General features: G+C 39.5%; 1 protein-coding gene and 1 long non-coding RNA gene across 2 annotated transcripts in view; one reads left to right on the top strand and one right to left on the bottom strand.

Annotated features, from left to right (window-relative positions):
• LOC146760358 (cytosolic carboxypeptidase 4-like) overlaps positions 1-22,773 on the top strand; it is a 74,328-nt gene that overhangs the window by 30,457 nt on the left and 21,098 nt on the right. Inside the window, exons 2-4 of the mRNA XM_085551582.1 lie at positions 3,146-3,275; positions 7,634-7,765; positions 10,908-11,084. Of these exons, the coding sequence (XP_085407708.1) occupies positions 3,146-3,275; positions 7,634-7,765; positions 10,908-11,084 (439 nt within the window). The remainder of the gene's footprint in view (positions 1-3,145; positions 3,276-7,633; positions 7,766-10,907; positions 11,085-22,773) is intronic.
• On the bottom strand, positions 597-3,139 carry LOC146760359 (uncharacterized). The gene is made up of 2 exons (XR_014947696.1): positions 2,988-3,139; positions 597-751 (listed from the first exon to the last, which is right to left on the bottom strand). It is a non-coding gene; the product is annotated as an uncharacterized LOC146760359 (long non-coding RNA).

The following is a 22,773-nucleotide window of genomic DNA, read 5'->3' as shown; positions in this document are numbered from 1 at the left end:
GGCTTGACTACTTTCTGTTCATTTTCCAGGGCTGCATGGCACTAGTATATCTGAAAGGCAGACAACCCAAGCGTTTCTTTCCTCAGACAGTTGTGAGTGCTGGGTGCTTTGCTGTGGATCACTGTGGCAGTGTTTTCTGGCTACGTACGTTTTTAGAACACCTTAGTTATGCTTTGAGGGTCCCATCTTCTACCAGCTCTGTGGCTTTTCCTGAGTTATTCTAGAACTACTTACAGAAACGTTACAGCCCCAGAGTCTGCTTGGAGGAGAAGGTCAAAAGTGTTTGGTCTTGATTGGTGGGAGAGATGTGTGATATTTACACAAACTACTTCAAATTGTGGAACTGATCCTTTCTACAGTAGCACTAATGGATCGTGTATCTCAAAGGTTGTGGCCGAACGTTTAATGGAGCCACTTCAGTTCTTATGTAGAACAAAGGAGCAAATAGTTTCCTTTTTTCTGTGCTCTGGTAGTCAAGCAGTACCCCAGGAGGCAGCTAACAGCTGTCCCACATGCTGACCCCCGTCAAAGAACTGTTTAAAGGTAGAAAAGGAGGTAGAGCTATAACAGAAGTTCAATCCAAAGCATCAGACTTGTGAGCAAGAGAAATACAATTTAATTACGGGTAATCTGTTTAGAGGTAGAGGTGGGGTTTCCTTTACTCTATTGGAATTCCTTGTGGCAAACATTTTCATCACTTGGTTTGAGCTGCTGGGAGTCCCATCCAGGCTGTCACGTAGTCTCACTAATGCTGCAAAGGAGAGAAGACATAAAGCACTTAAAGCAAATACAGTAGCTTGGAACTACGTTGTGAGAAATGCCTTTGGTTTGAGAAGTGAATTTCATTAAATCTTGCCAAATGTAGAAAGCCAGTCTCAGCTTTCCAGTCTCTTTATTTGCTATCAGCACTTGAGATCAGCTTAATATTTTACCTTCACCCTTGGATGCAGAGCATAACGGACAAAACCATTATCTGCGAATGTCATCGCTATTAGGAGAGGAAGAGAAGGAGGAAAGGAGCAAGGGAACAGAGCTGGTGGGGATCTCCAAAAATAAACAGCCTATAACAGTATGGTCAGAGGGAGTGAGCGAGGTTGGAAAAATCAGTGTCTCATAATTTAATTAAAGTTCTGCATCTCCTTCAGAGCTATGGCTACAGGCTGCCAGGCAGAGGGCTAATATCTAAAGGTCATTCGAATGAGCGAAGATACTAATCACTGGAGGACAAAACTGAACTCTGCCTCCCAGTTCTTGCCTTCTTGGTGAGATTTTACCTTCCTTCCATTATAAATTAGCCTGTGAATGTCATGGGGCAATTGAACTGTCATAGAGTCTCCTCTAGGAAGAACCTCCTTTTGTATCAGAATGATGGAATTGGTAAATTGCAACATGGGCAGAGTAAAGACTGAAGAGTGAGGGTACTGTGACCTATGAACATGTCAGCATGCTGTGTACAAGATGTGCTTGTGAACCAGCCCTACATTCCAGACCACAGTCCATAGCAGAATCTAATGCTGCAATGAGAAACACTGCAATGCAACAGGATCGATTAGTTTTTCTTGCCTCCTTTTCTAAGAGAACATCTAATTTCTTCTTGTGTTCAGAAAGAAAAATAATTTATATATATATTTACAAACTGGCTTTTTGTTTAGTGACTTTTAGAATGGAGTTACGCCTGCTGGAAGGAAACTGTGTATGCACACAAGTTCTTGGCAGAAATACACTTGTAAATCTCAGCTGAGCATCTGTTCTCTTGCAGGTCAGGAAAGGTGAGCCTGCAGGTAACTTTGCCTGAAGGGCTATTAAGAAACATAACAGAAACGGTCATGTTTTTACATAGAATATTTGGTAGAAGCATTCAGTGACTTCTCATGCTTTTGTTACTGGCAATATTTTTCAGCTTTCAGAATGAGCAATGTAGCAGCTGTGGGTTATGAGGAAAAAAGGGAATTCAGGTAACACTGAAACTAGAGTAAAGTCAGAATGAGTCTTGTGATGTTGCCAGAAACCCCAAGATGGCATCAGAGACCTTGTTTTTCTCCATTAGAAACGTATGACATTTTTAGTGGATTTTATTGTTTCTTTGTTTTCCTTTCTTAACCAGTTCTCCATTGTATCTAGTATTTTTTGAAGTATTCCAGCCTTAAGACCTTTTTTCTGCAAACATTATTTGCAAGGCTCACTGATAACGCTGGATGCAATGCACCCCAGTTGCAATGCGAGATTCTATCTTCAGACCGCCAGATTGTGTCCCCAGGAATACATCTGTACTTATTCTGTGACTAGGAGGCTGGAACAGCAAAGCTGGATGTAACTCTGTAGCTAGAAATTTGTCCAGTACTTACAATAATTAGGCTCTGCAGTGCACACAATCACTAATGAGGGAAATTAGTCAGATTCTGCAAAATTGTACAATGATGTGCTGCTCCTTACAATCAAATATCCTGCAGATTTTTTCACTGATCACTGAGTCAGGAGCAGAATATTTTCAATCCAACTAATGAAAACACTTTTTCAGTGCAAATCTAGGATCCTTATTTAGCTTTTTATCCAGTCTTTGCAGTGAATCTAGGTAATTGTTCCACATAATGATGTAGCATGCATCAAGATCTTCTTGATGTGCTTCAGATAGCTACATTTCTCATGAGCGGAGGAGCTTAAATGAGATATCCAGCTCATCTCATTTAAGTGCATACATATTTCAGGCTGGTCGAAGAGATTCAAGCACCTGTCTTCAATTAGAATGAGTAGGAGTTGGATGTACTTATTTGCTGTGGAGGTTTTGAGAAGCCTTTGCTGTGCACGTAAGCTGGGTGAGTTTTGTAGATAGCGCAGAATTTAGAGCGTTTCCGAAGGTAATTTTGTTTGTAAGTGGTCCTGATTGTGTATGTACTTAAGTAAAGGAAAATCTGCATTTATTTTCAGGGCTGTAACTGTCTGAATTCTGGAAGGAAAGGGGATGATAAAATCTGCATGGTGGTACGCACCTCTGAAATGTACCGACTGTTGATTCATTCCAACCCAGTGTTAAAAGTCTTTGATCTGTGTTTTAATTGGCATTCCCCATCTTTGTGCCAGGTCTTGCCAGAATCAGGAACTCTTTGGAATCAACTTTTGTTTGTGATGTGTTGCTTTGTGATTTCAGCCACCGTTGTTCCTTGAGTGGAGATGATCTGAACAGGCAGTGGCTGACTCCCAGTTCTCAGCTCCATCCAACAATTTACCACACCAAAGGTCTTCTGTATTATCTGCGCAGCATCAACCGGGCCCCTGTGGTGAGTAACTCCCTGTATCTTCTATGGGTTATTGCACGCAGATGGATTATTGCAGTTGTGTCAACAGCCCTGTTTTATGGTTAGAGATGTGGAAAGCATACTATACCGCTATACTTTCATCATTGTGGGGTGTTTTTGAAAGTCTTGGGTTATCTACTGAATCTTCTAACCAACTCCAAACTTCAGAGTCTTCGTGCACCTGCAGAGTGAATACAAATTCCTTACAGCTCCTTAGTATCCTCAAAGTACTTCAGCTAAACTAGATATTGTTAGTAAGTTATTGTTATCTTTCTGGCAATGACAGGAGAAATTCTGTGAAGACATAGTCTGAATGGATCATGCAAAAGCCCAAACTGGAGCAATCTGTGCAATCAGAGAAACACAAGTTAGCTTTCAAAATGGTTGAACTTTTCTGCTGCTTCAGTGAGAAGAAAATGACTTTTTGGGGGAACTACCGGAAGTTCATGAGGGGTGATACTACTGGCATATGTCTGGGATCTGTCCCCATCTGTTCGGTCTTGATGCCCAACAGAATGAATAGTTCTGAGACCTCAGGATAAAAAAAAAACACTGATGGTTTCAAATGTTGATGAACAGAATGGAAGTGGATGGAACAGCAAGTTGGCTTCTTATAGCCCCAGTTAGGCAGGAAATGTCCTAAGATGCACTGTTCACTCTGGTCTTGATGAGAAAATCCTCAGACAAGGTGAAAATGTCTGTGAGTTTCTTTAAGTGAATATTTATGGAAATATGCTATTTTTGGCCTAAATGACAGCCCTGACATCGAGCTCTGCACTCCAAGGAATCTACTGGAAGTTCAGCTTGTATCTGAGAGTTTATTCCACCTACATTTTCTTTGGGTTTTGAGCTACATCTGATCAGTTTTGTTTTATTGTGCTAATCGTATTGGGCCTTTTTAATTTAAATTTATCATAACCATCCCTGTCACATCCAGATGCATGAAGTTGAACATGCGCCCAGTGGAAGTTTTCATCTTGCTGAGTGAAGTAAGACTATTGATCGTATCATGTCTCTCACTCACAGGCAGTATGTCAGACGTGGTAAACTGATTTTTTCTTTGCCTTTGAAGAGTACATTGATTTTGGTTTATACATGCTCGCAAATGTCTTTTCCCAACTCCAGAAGAAGCTGGATTTCTTCTGCCCTGCACTCACTGCCAAGATGCCATGAAGGCAATTTCACTGATAGCCAAATGATTTCTGTGGAGTGAATTAGTTTAATTTATCTTGGGGATGCGCAAGCAGTTTCTTCAAAGGAAAGGAAAGCTTCTTGAAAGTGAAAAGGAAATAACTTTAAAGTTAGCGGCCTTTCAAACCAAACCCATTTTAATTGGTAACTTCAGCCATAGAAAACAGCCATCTAAGTGCTTTATTTGTTTATTTATTTTTGCTTCTCTTGTTGGTTTTGGAAACCCTAGTAAAAGAAGGGGCTGGATACGCTGTAGTATTGCAACTCTCCACTGAGGGTGGTTTCTTTTCAACTGAGAGCAGCGGGAGTATCAGAGAGCTAAGCTTGGGAGCAGCTAGGACTGAAGGGGAAAGAGATGTTGCTTTTTCCCCTTGAGCATTCGTGGTGAGGAAATGTGCAGTTTGTGAATTACAGTTGACAGTGCACTTGCAGGATGCAACAGGAAAAGTGTAGCTCTTACAGAGGGATCAAGCTGCAGCAAAGTGCAAGTTACTTTTGGAGGGGACAGGAAGATGCTGTTAGGGACCAGGAGACACAAAGCGGTGTTTGCTTTTTGAGATATTCTATCAAGGTTGGAAACAGAATCTGACTGCAAGTACATAGCTTTTTGTGAGCAAAGCATCCTAAACGTGTCTACCTCAGCAGTCTGAGATTGGGTCCTCTCACGAAGCTACTAAGGAAAAAAAAGAGTATTTGCATCCATTTTCTGTCTTGCTTTTCCTTTGTTTTAAAAGCTTCCTGATTCTGTGAGTCATGAGGGGGATTGTTTTTGAGTTTGAAAGCAGTCCTTACCTTTGTGGTGCTCAGTGCTGGCACATTACTTTAAATAGATAAAAATTTGCATGTGTGTCTTGAGTCATACCCCAGTGAACACCAGACTTGGAATTTGACTGTGTGTTGGTGTCACAGCTGTACAAGAAGGATAGAGAGAAAAAAGGGGTGGGTAGGTCTCAAGTTTACCTTGTGGTTGCCCAGGCTTAACCCAAGGAAAGTTCTTCATTGGGTGCTGCAACTATAAAATACAGTTTTGTCTTGGCTGAGTGGTGAGGCTTGAGCTACTCTGTAGAATAAAAATAGAGCAGAAGAATGCATTGTAAAAACAAAAACAAAACGATTTGTCATAAACATTGAGAATAACTGCAGTGCTCAGTAAAATTAATTAAAATGTAGGTATATATGATACACAAATGGAATGGAAACATTTCCAGTAGTGTTGACTTCTCTGCTGTGGAGGTGGGTGGCAGTCATGGATTCATCCCATGGCATGAAATAGTGGTGTTACAGAGCCTGGCTTTTACAATGCTTTACTAATATGGAAGGCTTGTTCCAGACTTGTCACTTAAGGATTCACTCTTGAGATGCAGAATTATGGACCTCCTGCTTATCAGGCAGCACAGCTATCTGAGCAGCTGATCATCCCTGTGTGGTTTCTGATAAGTAATCTTTTAGGTAATAATATATGCATCTTGCATGTTAGTAATTCTGTAAATTGGCAGGTAATTGATACCTGGTTGAGCTGGGATCTCTGCCTCAAAATAGAACCACAGCTATAAAACCTTCTTTGATATTCATAGGAGTAAATTCTAGTTGGTACCTGTGGTTAAACTAATCTATGACTGTATTGCTGGAAGCATAGATGGAACGCTAACTGGAAAAATGCCTGTCATTAAAAGAACCAATAAATGCAGCTGTTTAGAAGGGGGCTTTATGGGATAATTCCCTGTTTTTCAGGCAGTTGCTTGAAGTGTAGGACTGCATAAGCCCCATGTGTTGGACTGGGTGATCCTTTTACAGGTCCTGTCCAACTCAGGATGTTCTGTGGCTATAGCAGTCCTGTTAACTAGGACTTGTGGGATGAATCTGCGTGTGAGTGTCTTAGCATCTCCAATCAACGTGCAGCTTGTCAGAGCAGCTGGAGGAATTTAAATGCTCAGTTCCTTAGGTAATTAAACTTCCTGACTGGCTGCAGCTAAACTGAGTTACTGTATAACTACTAAACAAGCATACTAGGGTAAAACTTGCCTTAACAGTTGGTGGAAGAAATTGATCTATTCCATCTGTTTCTCTCCTCCTGTCTATGTTTATATAAGAATATGTATCTTTCTTCCTCATCTTTTTAATTGATCCACAGTGCTTCCCTACCTTATGACACCTGTCCCTTTGTCTCTGATAGATGCCTCAGAAAACTATTTAAATGATATCACGATGTTCCTTTCTAATCGGCAATGAATATTGCCTTAAAACAAACCAATTTCTTCTCTTTAGAAATCCTTGTCTTTTCACTGCTGGATTTCTGAATGTTTCTGATAAAGACATGGAGAATATATGTAACAGCAGTGTCTATATTGACTTCATATTCCGGAGGGCAATGAGATTGATTATTATTTAACACTTGGGTCAATATTTTCCTCTTGGGTCATTAAATCGTGATTTTCATTTTTATCAAAGTTGATATGTGCCTATGAAGGCAATCAAAACTTCCATTAAAACCTGGAATGTACCTTGTACCTAGTTTATATGATAGCTGACATGAGAGATGGATTAAATAGATACATTACGTTGTGTGGAATCAGATTATTTGTCTGACAAAGATAATGTCCCGTGCTTTATGTCCAGGAATTCATGTAAGTATCTGACCACATACAATACATTTTTACACAACTGCACAATTACATTTTCCTAAACATTGTGTAGCACAGTTTTTGTGTTTAAAGAAGCCAAGGTGATTAATTGCTGGCAAAAGGTGCAGTTTTAAAATCTCCTGAGGCTAATGCTAGAGTTGAGAAGTCAGAGGAGCCCAACAAATTGCTCCGTTGTATCATAAGTTACCATGAACTCTCAGGTTCCTCGGTTGGCATGGAATCTTGCACAGATGTCATGTTTATTTCTGCTGTGGACAGAAATGCACCGGTGTTGACACTGGATTCATGAGATCATGTCAGTTCCAATAGGTAAAACGAGGTACGGCTGACTAACAAAGTTTGACACTGATTATAGGCTTGGCCCAGAGCTCTGCTCTGAGTTTGTCTGAAGAGCACTGACAAAGGTGTAATTCCTCACATACAATCCTCTAGTATTTATAGTGTCTGTTGTGAAGAACCACAAAGCTTACTTCAGTATTACAGATTTTGCCTTTCTTTCCTCCCTAGGTGTTCTGTGACTACCATGGACACTCCCAGAAAAAGAATGTGTTCCTCTATGGTTGCAGTATCAAAGAGACCTTGTGGCAAGCAGGTTGCGTGGTCGACACAGCAGTTATCACAGAAGATGTTGGCTACAGGGTAGGTCTGCTTTGTTCCTTTCTACAGTTGTTGGCATATATGTGCACCTACATCCCTCTTTAAGATGAGGTCAGATCACAAGTTCTGTTGGTAGGTGCAAACTTGTCTTGCAGCAGAGGAGTAGAGATCCAGAAAAGTTTAAATGATTCCTACTATCTTCATGCACCAGATATCTGCGAGAATATTGTCAATAGGTGGATCTCTAATTCATTTCATTAAGATGCTGTTTTGTTGTCACTGCCGCTGACTAATAGAAATGTTGTATTTTTGTGTTTTATAAGTTCCAAGTATACATGTGCTTCTCTCACCCTCAACTCACGAGAAGTCCCCGTGGAAACACTTGTTTCACAAGGAAAAGCAGGAAGGGTGCTTACAGTCAGAACATCGCTTGTTGTATTTGAAATCAGTGGGCTTGAAAAGGCTGAGGATAGTTCACTGTTACACAAACAGAATTCAAATGCTGCTTTCAGCATCTGGTGCCTGTCTTGAATCTGCAATGAAGAAACCAAGAGCAAGCCTCCAAGGGTGTCCAAGAATCTGCAGTGGCCTAGATGAAAGGCTTTGTGATTGCAAAATATGGGAAGTTTCTCTCCTTCCTCCCATGAGTAATTGGGGACGATCCTGCTCTCCATGTATTTACTTCCCAAAAACATGAGCAAAATACCTCAAGAAAATTGTGATTTTTGAACAGCCTTTGCTGTAGCCCTTGATTCGTGGGAGAAAGAGGCATTGTTACTTCCTAATACTTGGCCTCAGATGACATGCGTAGCATTGACATTGGAAAACCCAACTTCAGGATTTCTCCTTTTAATCACCATTCCAGGCCCCTTTGACAGTAATCTCTGAAGGGACCTCAGTAAAGAATCCTAATTCCATTCTGACCAAATGGGAACGGAGGTTTATGGACATGGGCAGCACCCCCGTTTTTGTGCATGCTAAATCCAGCTGTATGAGAGACAGGGAGCATGGTTAAAGTAATGTGTTGTCATAAAAGAATCCTTTGAAAAGATGCGTTTTCACCCTCCCAGAAATACAATTGAAAGGTAATTAATGAGAAAAGCAGAGGGGAAAGAACTATTAGTGTGAAATCCAGTGAAAGCTGGTAAAATGAAAGGAATATTAAATTCAGATTTGATAATGCTTCTAAATGAGTCCTGACTACAGAGACATTACTGTTACCTGCCAGCGTTTTTATTTAATCAAATATAGAAGACTGATTATGCATATAATTTCAATTGTTTTAAAAACTAAACTGGATTAGAGATCTGATTATGGTACTTCATAGCATATATTTACAAAAATCTGTGTGCTGTTTCAGATAAGGACAGAATGAAAACTATCTGAACCTTCACACGCAGTTTAGCTGGATCTCATGATTGTGTTCAGGATTATAATTGTTTGGGTGACTGTGCTTAATTTTTAACCCAGCTCCAGGAAAACCTGGATGTGTTGCTCGGAATCATAATATTTTGCAGCAAATTGTACTTTGAGGGCAATTCAGAAGCAGTGGATGTTTAGTTCAGAGCAAGTAATCAATTTTAAAGATTCCTCTGTTCGGTATTCTCCCAGGAAAAGGAATGCTGTAGTTCTTAATAGCACACTGTAGATCTTGACTTAAGAGTTAGGCTCATGCTGGTCTCAGGTTTGAAATGTAATCTCTCACTTTGTTCCAGTTATCTGTTCACAAGGTTTTTTTCTGCTGATGAATGGACCTTATAGATCTTTATGTCTGTACCTTACAGAACTGGTAGGGTCCATTCATAGCTATAGATTGGATATGCTGAAAATAACATTTACTTTCTTATTACAGAGGTATGTATGATTATGATGTTTGCAGTGGATATTGCAGAACAGTTTAGGCCAAAGATTTTATCTTCTGCGTCAGTCGTCCTTTAAGAGAAGACCAGCTATTAAATGTTATTTTCTCAATTTTGATGAAACCAAGCAGTCCTGTACAGAACTGTGATGTAAAGCTCAACAGAGTGGAACTAGAATTGCTTAGAATCAATCAGTTTCACTGATTGTTATTGGAAAGTGAAATTAGCTGGTTGGCTTTCACTGCCCAAACTGAATGAAATTTGAGGGTCAATGCCATTAGCAATGAGCAGAAACTCCTTCTGTATGATTCCATTCCATTCAGAAGTTTAAGAAAGCTGTCATCAAAGAAATAATGAACGTTCTTATTTTACAAGCTCTTCACTGGATGGTCTTTGGGCATGTACTGGGATGCAAGCACAAAGGTTTATATGCACATATGTGCTTTTGTATGTAAATGCCCAATTTCTACACCGAGTACACCTAGTGTTAAGGTATCTAGTATATACTTTTACAGTTAGCATGAAGAAGTGTTGCATCCACACTGATAGAAATATTTGATAGCGCTGTGTATTAGCAGTGTTTATAGGCTGCTGTTGAGAAAAATGATTTCTAGAATAAGAAAATCACTCAGAGCTAAGAGGTAATTTTACTGAATTTTCATATTTACTCTTTATTGCCGCTTTCTATACAGAGTGCATTCAATGTACCATTTGATCCCAGATGAGAATAGTTTGGTTTATTTCACAATGCAAGATAGTTAAATGCTAAGCTCTATTTTCCTATAATTATCTGTGACCTTCAGTGGGATTATGCATTCCCCTTCTTTGCTGTGTGCTGTGTTCAAACAAAATTCCTCCTATAGCTGAATCCCTTGTCAAATTGTGAGGAGGAGCTGGAAAGGAAAGAATGGAAACATTGTGTGCTGAGCTATGACTGCAGCCCTCTAGGCAGAACAGGAAAATGTAGTTAATGTTGAAGCAGCTTAAAAAATAAAGCTTCATAAGTGACTTCAGCAGTCCAAAACTATAGGATGTGCAAAGACATCATTTTGGATGGGATGTACCAAATGTACTTACAGCATTTTTGTCTGTGACTGGGGACAAAAAAACAAACAAACACAACAAAACATTAGAATATGAAGATTTCACTTGGGATGAAGATGAGTCCAGTTTGGCACTAACTGGAACTATCACAGTGACAGTTTCTACAGGTAGCTTTGGTGATACGCGCTTTAAACAGCATAGGCCTCTTGTAGATGTATTTGTGATATAAATGCATGTACATCTGTTTGATTCATTTTCTCATTGCTGATACTTTCTTATAGACTCTTCCTAAAATCCTGGACAAAGTGGCCCCTGCATTTGTCATGAACAGCTGCAGCTTCCTTGTAGAAAAGTCCCGCGAGTCAACAGCCCGGGTGGTGGTATGGCAAGAAATGGGTGTGCTGAGGAGCTACACCATGGAGAGCACGTACTGCGGCTGCAGCCATGGTCTCTACAAAGTAAGTACCTCTTCCAAAGAACTACATGGCACACTCCTTCTAATGTGTGTCTAATGAGCTTGGGAGAATAGAGAGTGCTGTTTTTATGCTGTTTGGTATTGCCAGCTTCCTTCTATAATATAAGTGTAGCCATTCTACTGAGTTTCTTCTCAGTTAAATCCTTCCACGATCCTTCACTTTTAATCTTCCATGCCAGGGAAGTAGGTTCCTTGCTACGAGGTTTCATTTGACAGTGAAATAAAAAGAAATTCCAGTCTAATGCCAAAAATATTGAGCTGAATGAAGGAGTGTTTTTGAGATGATACAGACTGTGTCTTTATAATGGTATTCACAGTAGATCTGAGGTAATTAACATGAATATTAGGAGTCGTACACTTCCTGTTGCAGTCTATCTGGGCATTTGCTTGGCTAAACTTAAGAGCCTGCACTGAGAATTCTGCACTTGGAGTTTGTTACTGACAGCCAAAGGTAGCTCATCTATGAGCTGAAGCCACAGCTTTAACTGTGAACTAAATGGAGCTAAATTTCTTACCAAATGATGTTCCAGATACTGTGGGAAGGGCTGTACTTGTGCTGAGTGCATCAGAGACAGGAGCCTCTTGGCACTTTTTAAGTAAAGGTTTGAGCTCTGGTAATTGTATTTAGCTGTACATAATTCTCCACTTGCTCAGTTGGTGAATTCTTTTTGTTCCTTTCCCAAACCTGTTGCTTTCCATGGAAGGGATTCTGTGCTCCACCTTATTTCTCCCACTAGGGAGCAATCCTTATCTATACAGCATTAATATGTGGTTAAGGATCCGAAAAGACCCTTAAGGAAAAAGCCATTGTTACAAATAACAATTAATAAGACGTTCAAATTATTCTTTGCAAGTTCTATGTTAATCCTTTTACATTCCATAGAATGTGGCCAGCAAGTACTCAGCTACTGTTTTAACAGTGCTCTACTATACTCACATCATTTCTTAGATAGAAAAGGCAGAAGAAATATCTGAAGATGGTTTAAAGAAAGAGAATATAACTGCCCTGAGCATTACACCTAGTGCTCCCTACTCTGAGAAGTGCTGATGGGGTGCAATAGGTACCACAGGTTGTGGTGGGGTTTTAAATTTCCTTCAGACAGTGGGGAGAAATTCTACCTTGACTAATGTCAGTGGCAAAACTCCTAGTGATCTCCATGGAGAATTTAACTCATTTCCTAGATAATCTGAGTAACATCTAAAAGCAGTTGGACATCAGGTTATATCAGTGTCTAATGATTTGTTCTCTACTTCCTTCAGTATTTTCAACCCAAGTTTGCATAAGTTGTGCCAGCAGATCTAAAATGTTTTATGCAACGTTCTCCCAAGTGCACCACCACTCAGTAAGCTGGTGGTCAGGCTTCTAATGGTGTTGGTAGCAGTTCTGGATCCTGATCTTTGACTTTCTTCCTTCTTGAAAATGGTGAAAATAATGGTGAATGTAGCTGCTTTGCTGACTGTAAACTGAGATACAAACTTCTTGTGCTTGAAGTTGCACATATCTGATAGGGAGTTTGCAAAGGATTTAGGAAAAAACAGAGGAAGGCTTTGTAGAGACTGTAAGAAGCTTAAATATTAAATACACAGGGCTGTCAGGTAAGCCCCCTCTCACCACAGAGCAATGTTGTAGGAGGGCTGAGGTAACCTGTCTGATAGAGAGGCCCAGAAAAGAAGTTCCTAAAGTTTTTCGATTGCACGGTGTGTGGCATATCATGTATAGAAATGTGACTTTCATTTCTAAAGCAGTTTAGTGAGTGAAAAATAAGGCATGAATTTGTTACTAGTGATATGTAAATGAGAAACAGTTGTGACCCCAGCCTCGATTAAAAGTCATTTGATTTCAAATGGGTATGGGGGGAGGGCAGAAATGAGAGCAAAAGAAAAGATGACTTGTCTCTGTTGAATCTCCCTGTCTGTGTGATCAATGGAAATGCAATAAGCCATCTACCCTTAAGGAAGAGAAACATAAAACTAAAGAAACTATTGATCTTATCTAAGGTTTTATTCAACATAAAGAAGAAGAAAAGAAGGGGAAAAAAAATCCAGACTCTCTTTGATTTTGTCTGGATTGTCCAATTGAGTCTTAGAACAGCAGTGTCTCCATTTGAAAGCTGCCTAAAACAAAGCAGTCCATTTCAACAAGGAATTCTCCTTCCTACTTCTACCAGTTTACAATCTCACAATCAAAAAGTAATCAGAAACTGCCTATCATTTCTCTCCCAGTGTGAATGCAGTCTGTATTAACTCCCTCACTGGACCTATTGCCCTCCAGGTTTGTATTACTGTCCTCCTTTTGCAGGATTTTGTTGAGCCATCTTGTCTTATTTGGTTTGCAGAATACTGAATATAAGGCTGTGCCATAGAAAGCTCTATTCAGTACAATCGGGAGCAAATATTGGCCCAAAAGAATCAAATCTGCACTGACGCATATGGATATTCTCCTAAGTTTCTTCAGTGTGATTCATTTTTAAACTGGCATAGCTCTTTGTTTTACCATATCCTATTGTACTACACTTTATTCTTCTTGATTCTTGGCTGACTAGTTAAGACGCCTGTAGTAACGTACTGTACTGGGATGTTCAGATTACTAACTGTATTCACCATCCTACGAGTTTGATGTATTTTGAGCCACGTATACATTTGCGTTCCAAAACAGATATAGTAGAAACATGGCAAATCTCAAAACTCAGCTCCGTGCTCTCTCAGTACATGTGGTGTTGGAAAGGCATTTTCCTTGACATGTTGTGCCTGGTAGAGGAGATGAAGTACTGATGTAAATAGACTTCAGCTTCTTGCTTCAAAGGGATACACGCAACAAGGAGTAACAAATGAGTTTTTAAATTATTCCAGATATTTTGACAGTACCCTTTGAAGGAGATTTTACTGGTGACGTGGATCCCTTTTTGAAGAAAGTCTTTGGGAGAGTCAAGAGAAAAAATTAATTCTGTCCAGTCTAATGCTTCTGAATGAGGGGAATTGAATGCCCCAACTTTTATTATCCGACTTGATGAGAGGGAAAAGCCATCCATTTGCAGAGATGATGGAATCAGGGAGAGCAGCACCGAGCAGAGTGGCCATACGTTCATAAGAAATTGTTGATAGTTGTTCAAAACACCTTTGAAAGGAGGATTTGGGGAATTTCAGGAACGCTCTTCCATAGAACCCATCTTCATGTTGGAAAAGTTTTTCTTCTTTTGAGTCCAACTACTCAATTCACTGAACTGGTAAAGCAAGCTAGAGGTGAGGAAAAACTGATGTTGTTTTGTTGGTTGGTTGGTTGGTTTGATTTGATTTTGCTTGCATTCTCTCCAGTCATTTACAGTAGGAGAAATTAGAGGTAAAATTGTGCCTGATGTAACGGCAGCAATTGGCAGGTGGAGCCTGGCCAGAGTAACTGTCAAAAGTCATGGCCTGTCTAACAATTAGAAGCCCCCATCTCTACAAAACTCACCCCAGATAAATTGTGAGAGTGAATGTCCCTGAAGGTTCTGTGAGCCATCTTCGTGTGAGCGAGGATGTGACATTAGTCATGTAACGTGTGTTCCACAAATCATGTGCCATCTTGCTGAAGTCTGTCTCGTTCTGTTTAGAAGGTTAATAAATTGCATTTTTTTGTTTTTCCTATGCTATACTGGCATAAAACCAAGATAACTTTCTTGTTAGATAAGAGCCAATAGTTTGTATTTCGGAGATGGAAGTACTTAAATGCTGAGGGATAAAAGGACGGAGCTGCTGATAAACGGGTAGCAGAACTGGATGAAAAGCTCTGCATCCTGGCCCCTTATACAGTAACTGCAGAGATGAGAGTCTAATAAATGGGAAGAGCTGCCATTATCCATCCCCTGTAACCTGGCTAGCATTTACTGAATTATTTTATACAAGTAATGAACCAGTGAATTGCCGTGAAAGTGTGGCAGAAATAAAGCAGTATGCCAAGATGAAAGCCTTTCCTCTTGCTACTCTTTCAGAGGTGGACTGCTCTGGTTTGACCCATTTCTGTCCAAAATAACCAAATTGTTACTAATACATCATTTGTCCCTGAAATTGCAGTTCTGTTTCTTTATAGTTATCTATAGGCAATGAAAGATTTTCTTTATCTTCCTTATTATTGCGTATCACATATTATATTTCTGTGGAATTTTTATGTATGCCTTATTCATAAGCAGTTTATTACAGTCGATAGTCAGAAATTGGGTTGTTTTGAGGGAGTTTGCAGTCGCATAACGTTGTCTTACTGGCATACAGAAGCAATGATATTCTTGTATATCATTCTTGTAATTGGATGCCTAGTGCACAAACTTGCAAATAATTTTAATTTGGACTCATGCCAGTATTCAGGCACCAACAGAAATGGTTGCAGCAATGTTCTTGCCACAGAGCGTATTTGATAAGTACTTGCAGAAGGGAAATGAAAAGAGATGGAGTTTATTCTGGGCTTTCTGATGAGCATTCCAGTAAATTGTTTACATCATCTTTGAAATCTGAGGCTTTTCCTATTTCTGGTTTCCATTGTCTCCCACGTTTTACACTTTTCCTAAGTATGAGTAAGTTTCACAAGCATCCAGAAGTTTCTATCCAAAAAATCATCTCTAAAACGTGCATCTAGTGAACCCTCTGAGGCCTGGGCACGTCATTCAAAAGCAGATGCTAAGAAATATAGAAGAATGTTTTTTTGTTTTTTTTTTTCTAAATAGTTCTGCTTCCAGTTCTGGTCCAAAGTGATTCAAATTGGAAGCAGCTGTAATTGTAAGAGAAGTATAAGAGAAAAACAAATAGTTATCTTGTAGTAATCTAAGGAGTGAAGGATTAAATTAAGGTTTTCTGCTCATTGTGTTTTCTTTAGTTGTTGCCCATTGCAAACGTTTGCATCCTGTTTTCCGTATTTTCATGCTCCTTTTGTGCCCACCAATCCTTTTCAGTAAATTGTGATTCAGTTTTCAAGATATTCTAATGGTACCTTTTAGTCTTGATGATTTCACTTAATGCAACGATATAAAGGTTAATGGCATTTAGGAAATGAGCAAAGGCACATGGGAAAGAGCAAACCAACCAGGAGACGGTGAGCATTCATCTTCCTTGGATGGCCAGAGCAACATAATGATTAGTCTGCAAGCACAGCACCAGGGCTTGTGGCTTGCAGCCACAAACCTGTATTTACTGGTCCTCTTAGGCTGGATTGAGTCAGATGAGCAAAGTCTTGGATGAGAACTCTCCACGGACTTGGCAGAAAAAATGAGTGTTATATCCTAACTCGGATTTTGTTGATATAAACAAAAGGAGAAATGTATATGGCCTTGAACTACAGAGAAATGAAAAATCAGCTGACTTCTCAGCCTTTTGGAACCAATTTCAAAGCTGATCAAATAGGATCTCGACTTCTCCAACTCCTAAATAAACAGAGTAGCACAATCTGAGCCCTTTGGAAGTAATAGCATCTTAAATCAGTTCCTTTGTCTCTGTTGTTGATAGATTATCGAGGGCTGTCTGTCAGTGTAACTGGAGAACAGGTTCCCTCCCTTGTTGTGGTTTGTAATTGCTTTGTGTTTTGTTGTTAGTGGTGTTTTTTAGGTTTTGTTTTTTTTTTTTTCTTCAGCACAACAGAAAGTAATGATGGGATGAGGTCATTGTAGATCTGACTTTGCAGAGTTGGAAGCATCTAGTTCTGTGGAGGTACACTAGACATGGATGTATTTGGAACAGCAAAGCAGAGCCATCATGTGCTCCCCTCTTTCTCTCAACTCTTTTCCACTACTGTATATAATCGATCAGTTGCTGTAGCTCTGATGTTTACCACTTCTGTTTGGGGCTTAGTCTTAAAGGGCTTGTTCCAACAAATCCCTGCGTTTCTTTCCTTTTACTTGCAAATGATGTGAGCATCTCCTAGTTAGCAGCTGGTTTATTTGTTAAACCAAGGAACACAGCAGATTCTGTGGGACCCAGGAAAGGAAAACAGATGTTACCTTGATTCTGTACATTTCTGAATGCTGATATTTCTCTTTTTTCCCCTTCCAATATACCATAAACAGCTGATACCTGTTTTGTTTGTTTGTTTTCTCCCTCAACTACTTCTAAACCTTTCTAGATGCTTGGTTGCAGCCCAGTCTTCCCATACTCTTGGGAAGAAAGGTGGTAGTAGGTACAGATTGGAAAGAGTTATCGAGCTGCTTCCCTAGAAGCTTTTTTTTTTATTTCCCTAGGAAATAAAAAGCCAGACTACATGGAATCAGAAATGCAAGTATTCAGTCATACCCATTTTCGGGAGTTGTGGATGGGATTAGATCGAAGATTCCCAGGTGCTGACATTGCAAACCCAGACAACTTAGATGTTAGAATCAAAAAATTCATTTGCAATTAATTAATTTATGGTTGCATGGAAAAGATGCTGCACTTTGGATGAAATGTTACTCTTTCTGAAGCCCACTGAACAGTTCTGAACGGTGCAGCCTTGAATATAAGTGGGATTTAAGTCTGCTAATGAAAAGAACTCTTGGGAAGGATGTGAGACAGAAAAGCAAAATTCCTAATGAAAACTAGCTGTAGTATTCTGGCAGTGTCTCTTTAAAAGTCTAAATATCATTGCACATCATCCTTTCAAGTTTTCAGTGGAATTACAGCGGCTAGGTTTTTGATTTCTGATGTCTCTCTTGCTTGTTAATCTGGTCCCATGTGGATTTATTGTACAAATCTATTTGGCAGCTGAAAATTGCCCTTTGATGAAGCTCATAGTCTAATCATGAACTCCTCAGGCATGGCAAATAAGAATGGGAGGTTGCAAAAGCACAGGCTAGAGGAGCCACGTTTGTCTTTTACTCTGCATGGATTTTAGAAGCATCTAAATTTCAAAGGCTTTTATACACAGGATTTTCTGCGAAGATTGATTTTTACCCCTCTTAGCATCATAACATTTGCCATGCTGGATCAGACCATTGGTCCATATGATCAGGTATCCTGTCTCATACAGTGTTTGGTTCCTCGTGGCTCCTAAGAGAACAAAACCAGGCTGTAGTGCAACTGATTCAATTACACTAAGACATGGAAAAGAAGAAATAATCCTACCGGCCCACCTGACCTGCCTCCTTTCTGCTTCATATGCTGCAGCATGAGGCCTGATTATTTCGAGGGTGTGGTAATGATAATGAGCAACTTTCTCTGTTGATAATTATGGCACTTTTCTGTCCCCTTTCGTAATATTTTCCCACACGGGATTTCCTGCAGCAGTGAACTCCACTAGTTCATACTAGTGATATTAGTGGTATTGGATATGCTGTCCAATATTGAATGTAAACTATATATTGAAATTTAATCTCACTTCCTCCTCCATTCTGTCCCTCCACTGATTTCTGCACTGTACTTCTCACAGCTGCTGTAGCTCCCAGGTTCTTTAATCTGCTGTTCTCTGCCACATCCACTGTTGTCTTTATTCATGGATGATCCAATCGTAGGTCCCTTGGTCTTGTCAAAAAGAAATCCAACTAACTCTATTCATTCTTGCCAACTTTGAAATCTGTAGGTGCATCCTTTCTTCTTCTTTTTTTTTCTCATCCAGTTCTTGTCTCTTTGGTCTTTCCTTTTTTATGTTCCCAATTGAGATTTATATTTTTTTTTCATATGTGCTAAGCTCCTGTACTGATAGCATTGTCTTTCCTCTTTCCCTTCTTCCACAACACTTATTTCAGCTTATGGTCCCAGAAAGAACCATCAGCTCTTCTGGTTTTGACCTCCTATACTACATAGGCAGCTTTGTACCAAACCCTCGTGTTTGTGTAAGATTTTTCATAGAAGAAAGAATTCAGACTGGATTTGAGAGCATCACATGATTGGAAATCCATCTGGTCCCCTGATATTTTGTTCCAGGGATCAGAAAGTGCTAAATATTATTTCCTTGTACGAATTTGAATTCGTCTGCCTGCTATTTTCAGATGTACTCTAGTTTTTTCTCTGTTGGTTTAAAGAGAGATTTAGTAACTTGCAGGTTCTTCTCTTAAAAATACTTACAATGCAACCAAGTTACCTTTCTGTTTTGATAATTAATTAAAACAGGCTGAATTCTATAATAGTTTGTATGAGAATGTGCAGGTAAGTACCTCTGAATTAGCTAAAGGAGCAAGTGGAAAGTCCTGTGCTAAACCACATTAAGCCACATGTCAACACTCTGAAGCAGAATTAAGGTGGCCTTAATTAAATTTGGCTTAACTCATTTCCAAAGTAAATTAAACCAAACTGAATTGCAAACACTTTAATTCTGAATAACGGAGGAGAAATATGTGTTTCTGAATGTGATAAACTTACAGATGAAAGAGGTTGCTTGTGCTGGGTAATCTATGAGGCAGAGAAGGCAATATGTTTAGACATGATATTTCTGGAGCTTCATGGCTTATCTTTAGGTAAGAGGCTCTGTTGTATACCACATATGGATGACAAAGAGAAACCTGCTATATTCTAATTTTTGTCCAAGGAAGAAATTTTTGATGCATGTGATGCCAGATGGTGGCTATCTGCAAGTGAAGATGCATGGTCAGAAAAGAGAAATTACAGCACACAGCCTATGGAAATGCAGACATTAGGGACAATTAAAAAGTGATTCACATACATACTATAAGTGGGGACAGATGAGAGGTGAACGAGCTGAAGACAGTAGAGATCAAAGAAGTTGTTGGCTACTCATAGTTGTGAGAGAAGGAGAATTTGGAGACATCCAAGTGCTGATGTTTTGCAGTATTTCTTTTACTCTCAGACACTCAAGACAGGCAGCTTCTGGAGTATAGAATATTAATCTTTGATGAATAGCTGCTGAAGTGAGACAAGGAATCGTTAAAATATTTTCAACCAAGTAATTATCATAAGCGAGTTCCACTTAGAAAAATGGACAAAGGAATAAACAAGTGTAAGTGTGATTTGGCGTCACACTTTCTTCTTAAAGCAAACAAATATGATACCAAGAGGAGCTTAGATGATGCATGTGGAAATGAGTGCAGTTGTGTGTCATGGGATACGTACGGTTCTTGGTGAAAAGGAAAGATGTATTATTGTTATTATCTAACAACTTTTTAGAGCTGAAATTGAGAGAAGGAAGAAAAGATGGAAAGGTAATGGTTGTGTAAATGATGGATAAACCGAACTGCTTTCCAGTGGTCATAGAGGAGAGTGGTCATAGAGACTTCTGTCTAGGTGTTATGTACCTGAGATTTTGTGTAGGCAGCAGTAAATTCTATTACAGATTCCGAACATTACAGATGATTATTTTCTAGTACAAAAGATGTTGTATCCAATATAGCTCTATTCTGGACCACACTATGATAGGAAAGGGTGAAATAATCTTCGGTGTGAGAGTTGGTGGTTACCTAGACACCAGTGATCATGACCCAATTACGTTTAATAAGGGCAGAGCGCATCATTTCTATTAACATGTGTTCATGTATGTTTTTCCCTTAATATGGGATAATAGTCCAGGACTGAGGATGTATTATAAATAAAGCAGACCACAAGAGGAAGAAAAAAAAGATTACGGAGGTATTATAAATTTTAAAACCAATGTTTTTAAAATAGATTCTGTTACATATCCCAAAAAAAGCTTAATCAAGAATTGAGAACACATTTAGTTAAAACCCATCTTGGTATAATAGTAAAGAGAAGGTGATAATTAGAGCATAGAGGACAGTGAATCATAACACTGATGAAGAATCTATGTAATAGATGGATTGTCAAGAGGTGGATTTCACTTCTTTTAGTCTGTTTCCTTTTTGCCAGTACTAATGGTTTACTAGAGATTCTGACAGATACGAGTAAACAGTGGTAGAGGCCATTTACCTAATCATGATCAAGATATTCTGAGGTGAAAAATGCATAGGTTAATTCTCTGTGAACAAAAGAAAAAGGGGAAAAAGGGTATCAGCCAAAGTAATGTAGGAATTAGATGTGGGAAGCTAAGAAAGTAACTGAAAATTCATGGCAATTGCTACTAAAGACAGTAAAAAAGAATTCAATGGAATGACTGGAAAAGAAAAAGCTATTCTTCTTATGACGTCTGATCAGAAATGTAACCTAAAACCCAAGGAGTTCTTTCTGAGAAGAGCCGCCTGAAGCCTGGTGTACTTCACAATTAAGTTCTGCCTTGGATTAAATAAGTTTTTCCCAAAGTATTCCTAACCAAATCTCTTACTGCGTGCCACCTCTTCTTGGCTATTGCGAAAAGTTTCCTTTGGTGGTGCTGGAAGTAGCAGGTGAACTTACACAAGAATATTGAATCAGAGATTCACTCAGAAACAAAATGAGAAAGGCGATTTTCAATGAGTTTGAAAACGATATTGCAAATGAGTCTGTGAGAGGAGTACAGCTACATACAATGGGAATAAAAAGCCCTGAAACACTGTCCATTTTGCAGTAGCTTATTCCTGGTAGAGATGACTTCTTTTACTAAGTAGGGTTTTAAGTATGTGTATGTTTTTGCCACATGATCAGAAGGACGGTTAGCATCTCAGTGGGAAGTATTCCTTTAAAAGCTGATGGCCAGCAGGCTACAAGTGGAAAGACTTGTTCTGACTTGGAGATAAATATAAAATGCTGTTAGCTTGTGAGGGAGCTGAGAATTGAATTAAGTAGTTTATTTGATTTGAAATGCTAATTCTGTGTGAAAACAATGGAGGACCAGCACTTGTTAAGATATTTCCTCTGCCGCTTTCTTTTTCTGTTATATTATGCCTTCAATTCCATTGTATTATTGTCTGTCTTGTGTTCTTTTTCCCAGCATTGAGAAGTAATAGAGTTGGATCTGACTTGTCATCTGGGTTGGGGAGAATGGGCTGTACAGCCATGTTGTGATGGCCCAGGGCATGCATGCATGCATCGCCAATTGGCAGTGATGGGAAAAAGGGAGACAGCTCTGTAACGCAGCATAAACACGCTTGAGCAACACAATACCTTGCTCACAACCTTCAGATGTCCTGCACCTGGGTGAACAGGCACCTAAAGTCAACACCGTGGCCAATACTACTGCTTTCCACCAAAGATGAAAGCACTGGATGAGCTATGTGATGGGCTTTATGTTCCCTGCAGTCTGATGGCGCATAGGAAGTTTGCAGCAGGCAGCTGGACACCATTTTCCCAGTGACCTTTTGCGAGCAGCCCTCTTGTCTTTTCTAGTGAGGGAGAATGAAGTAAATGGAGTCTGAAAACAGCTCAGACTGGCTCTGAAATAGTGACCGAAAGGTCGCTTTTCTGATCAAGCCATTGTCTTTGGTGATTGGAAGGGCTTCCAGAGGTCAAAGTGCTGAAGTTTTTCTAAATCAGGAATGCTTTCATGAGCCCCCGTGTGCACTGAAATGGCTGGAATTTCTGCTGGTTCATCAGTTGTAGGTAAATGTATTACATAGGCTGAATATCTGCAGCAAGCTACAGCACTGGTTCTGTGGTTTCGTGTATTTGATCATCCCTCGCTCACATCAAATCCTTTAATTTGTGAAGCCTGATGTATGATTATGCTGGGGAGTGATATTAAATGTCAGCTTTGAAAATGGGCCTTGTCACGACTAATACGAAATTCACTCCTGTTGTTAATTTAATGAGATAGAGTGACATGCATCATACATTTATTAAATGACCATAATTATATTTATATTAATGCCAATCTCTGCCCAGGAGAGATTCAGGCCTGGCGTAATGGGACGTGTTCATAA

Source organism: Coturnix japonica, chromosome 6 (assembly GCF_054131305.1).
Source record: "Coturnix japonica strain WE chromosome 6, WE-NBRP24, whole genome shotgun sequence".
Taxonomy (NCBI): domain Eukaryota; kingdom Metazoa; phylum Chordata; class Aves; order Galliformes; family Phasianidae; genus Coturnix; species Coturnix japonica.
Note: the sequence above shows the minus strand (reverse complement) of the source record. Positions and strands in the feature narration are given on the sequence as shown.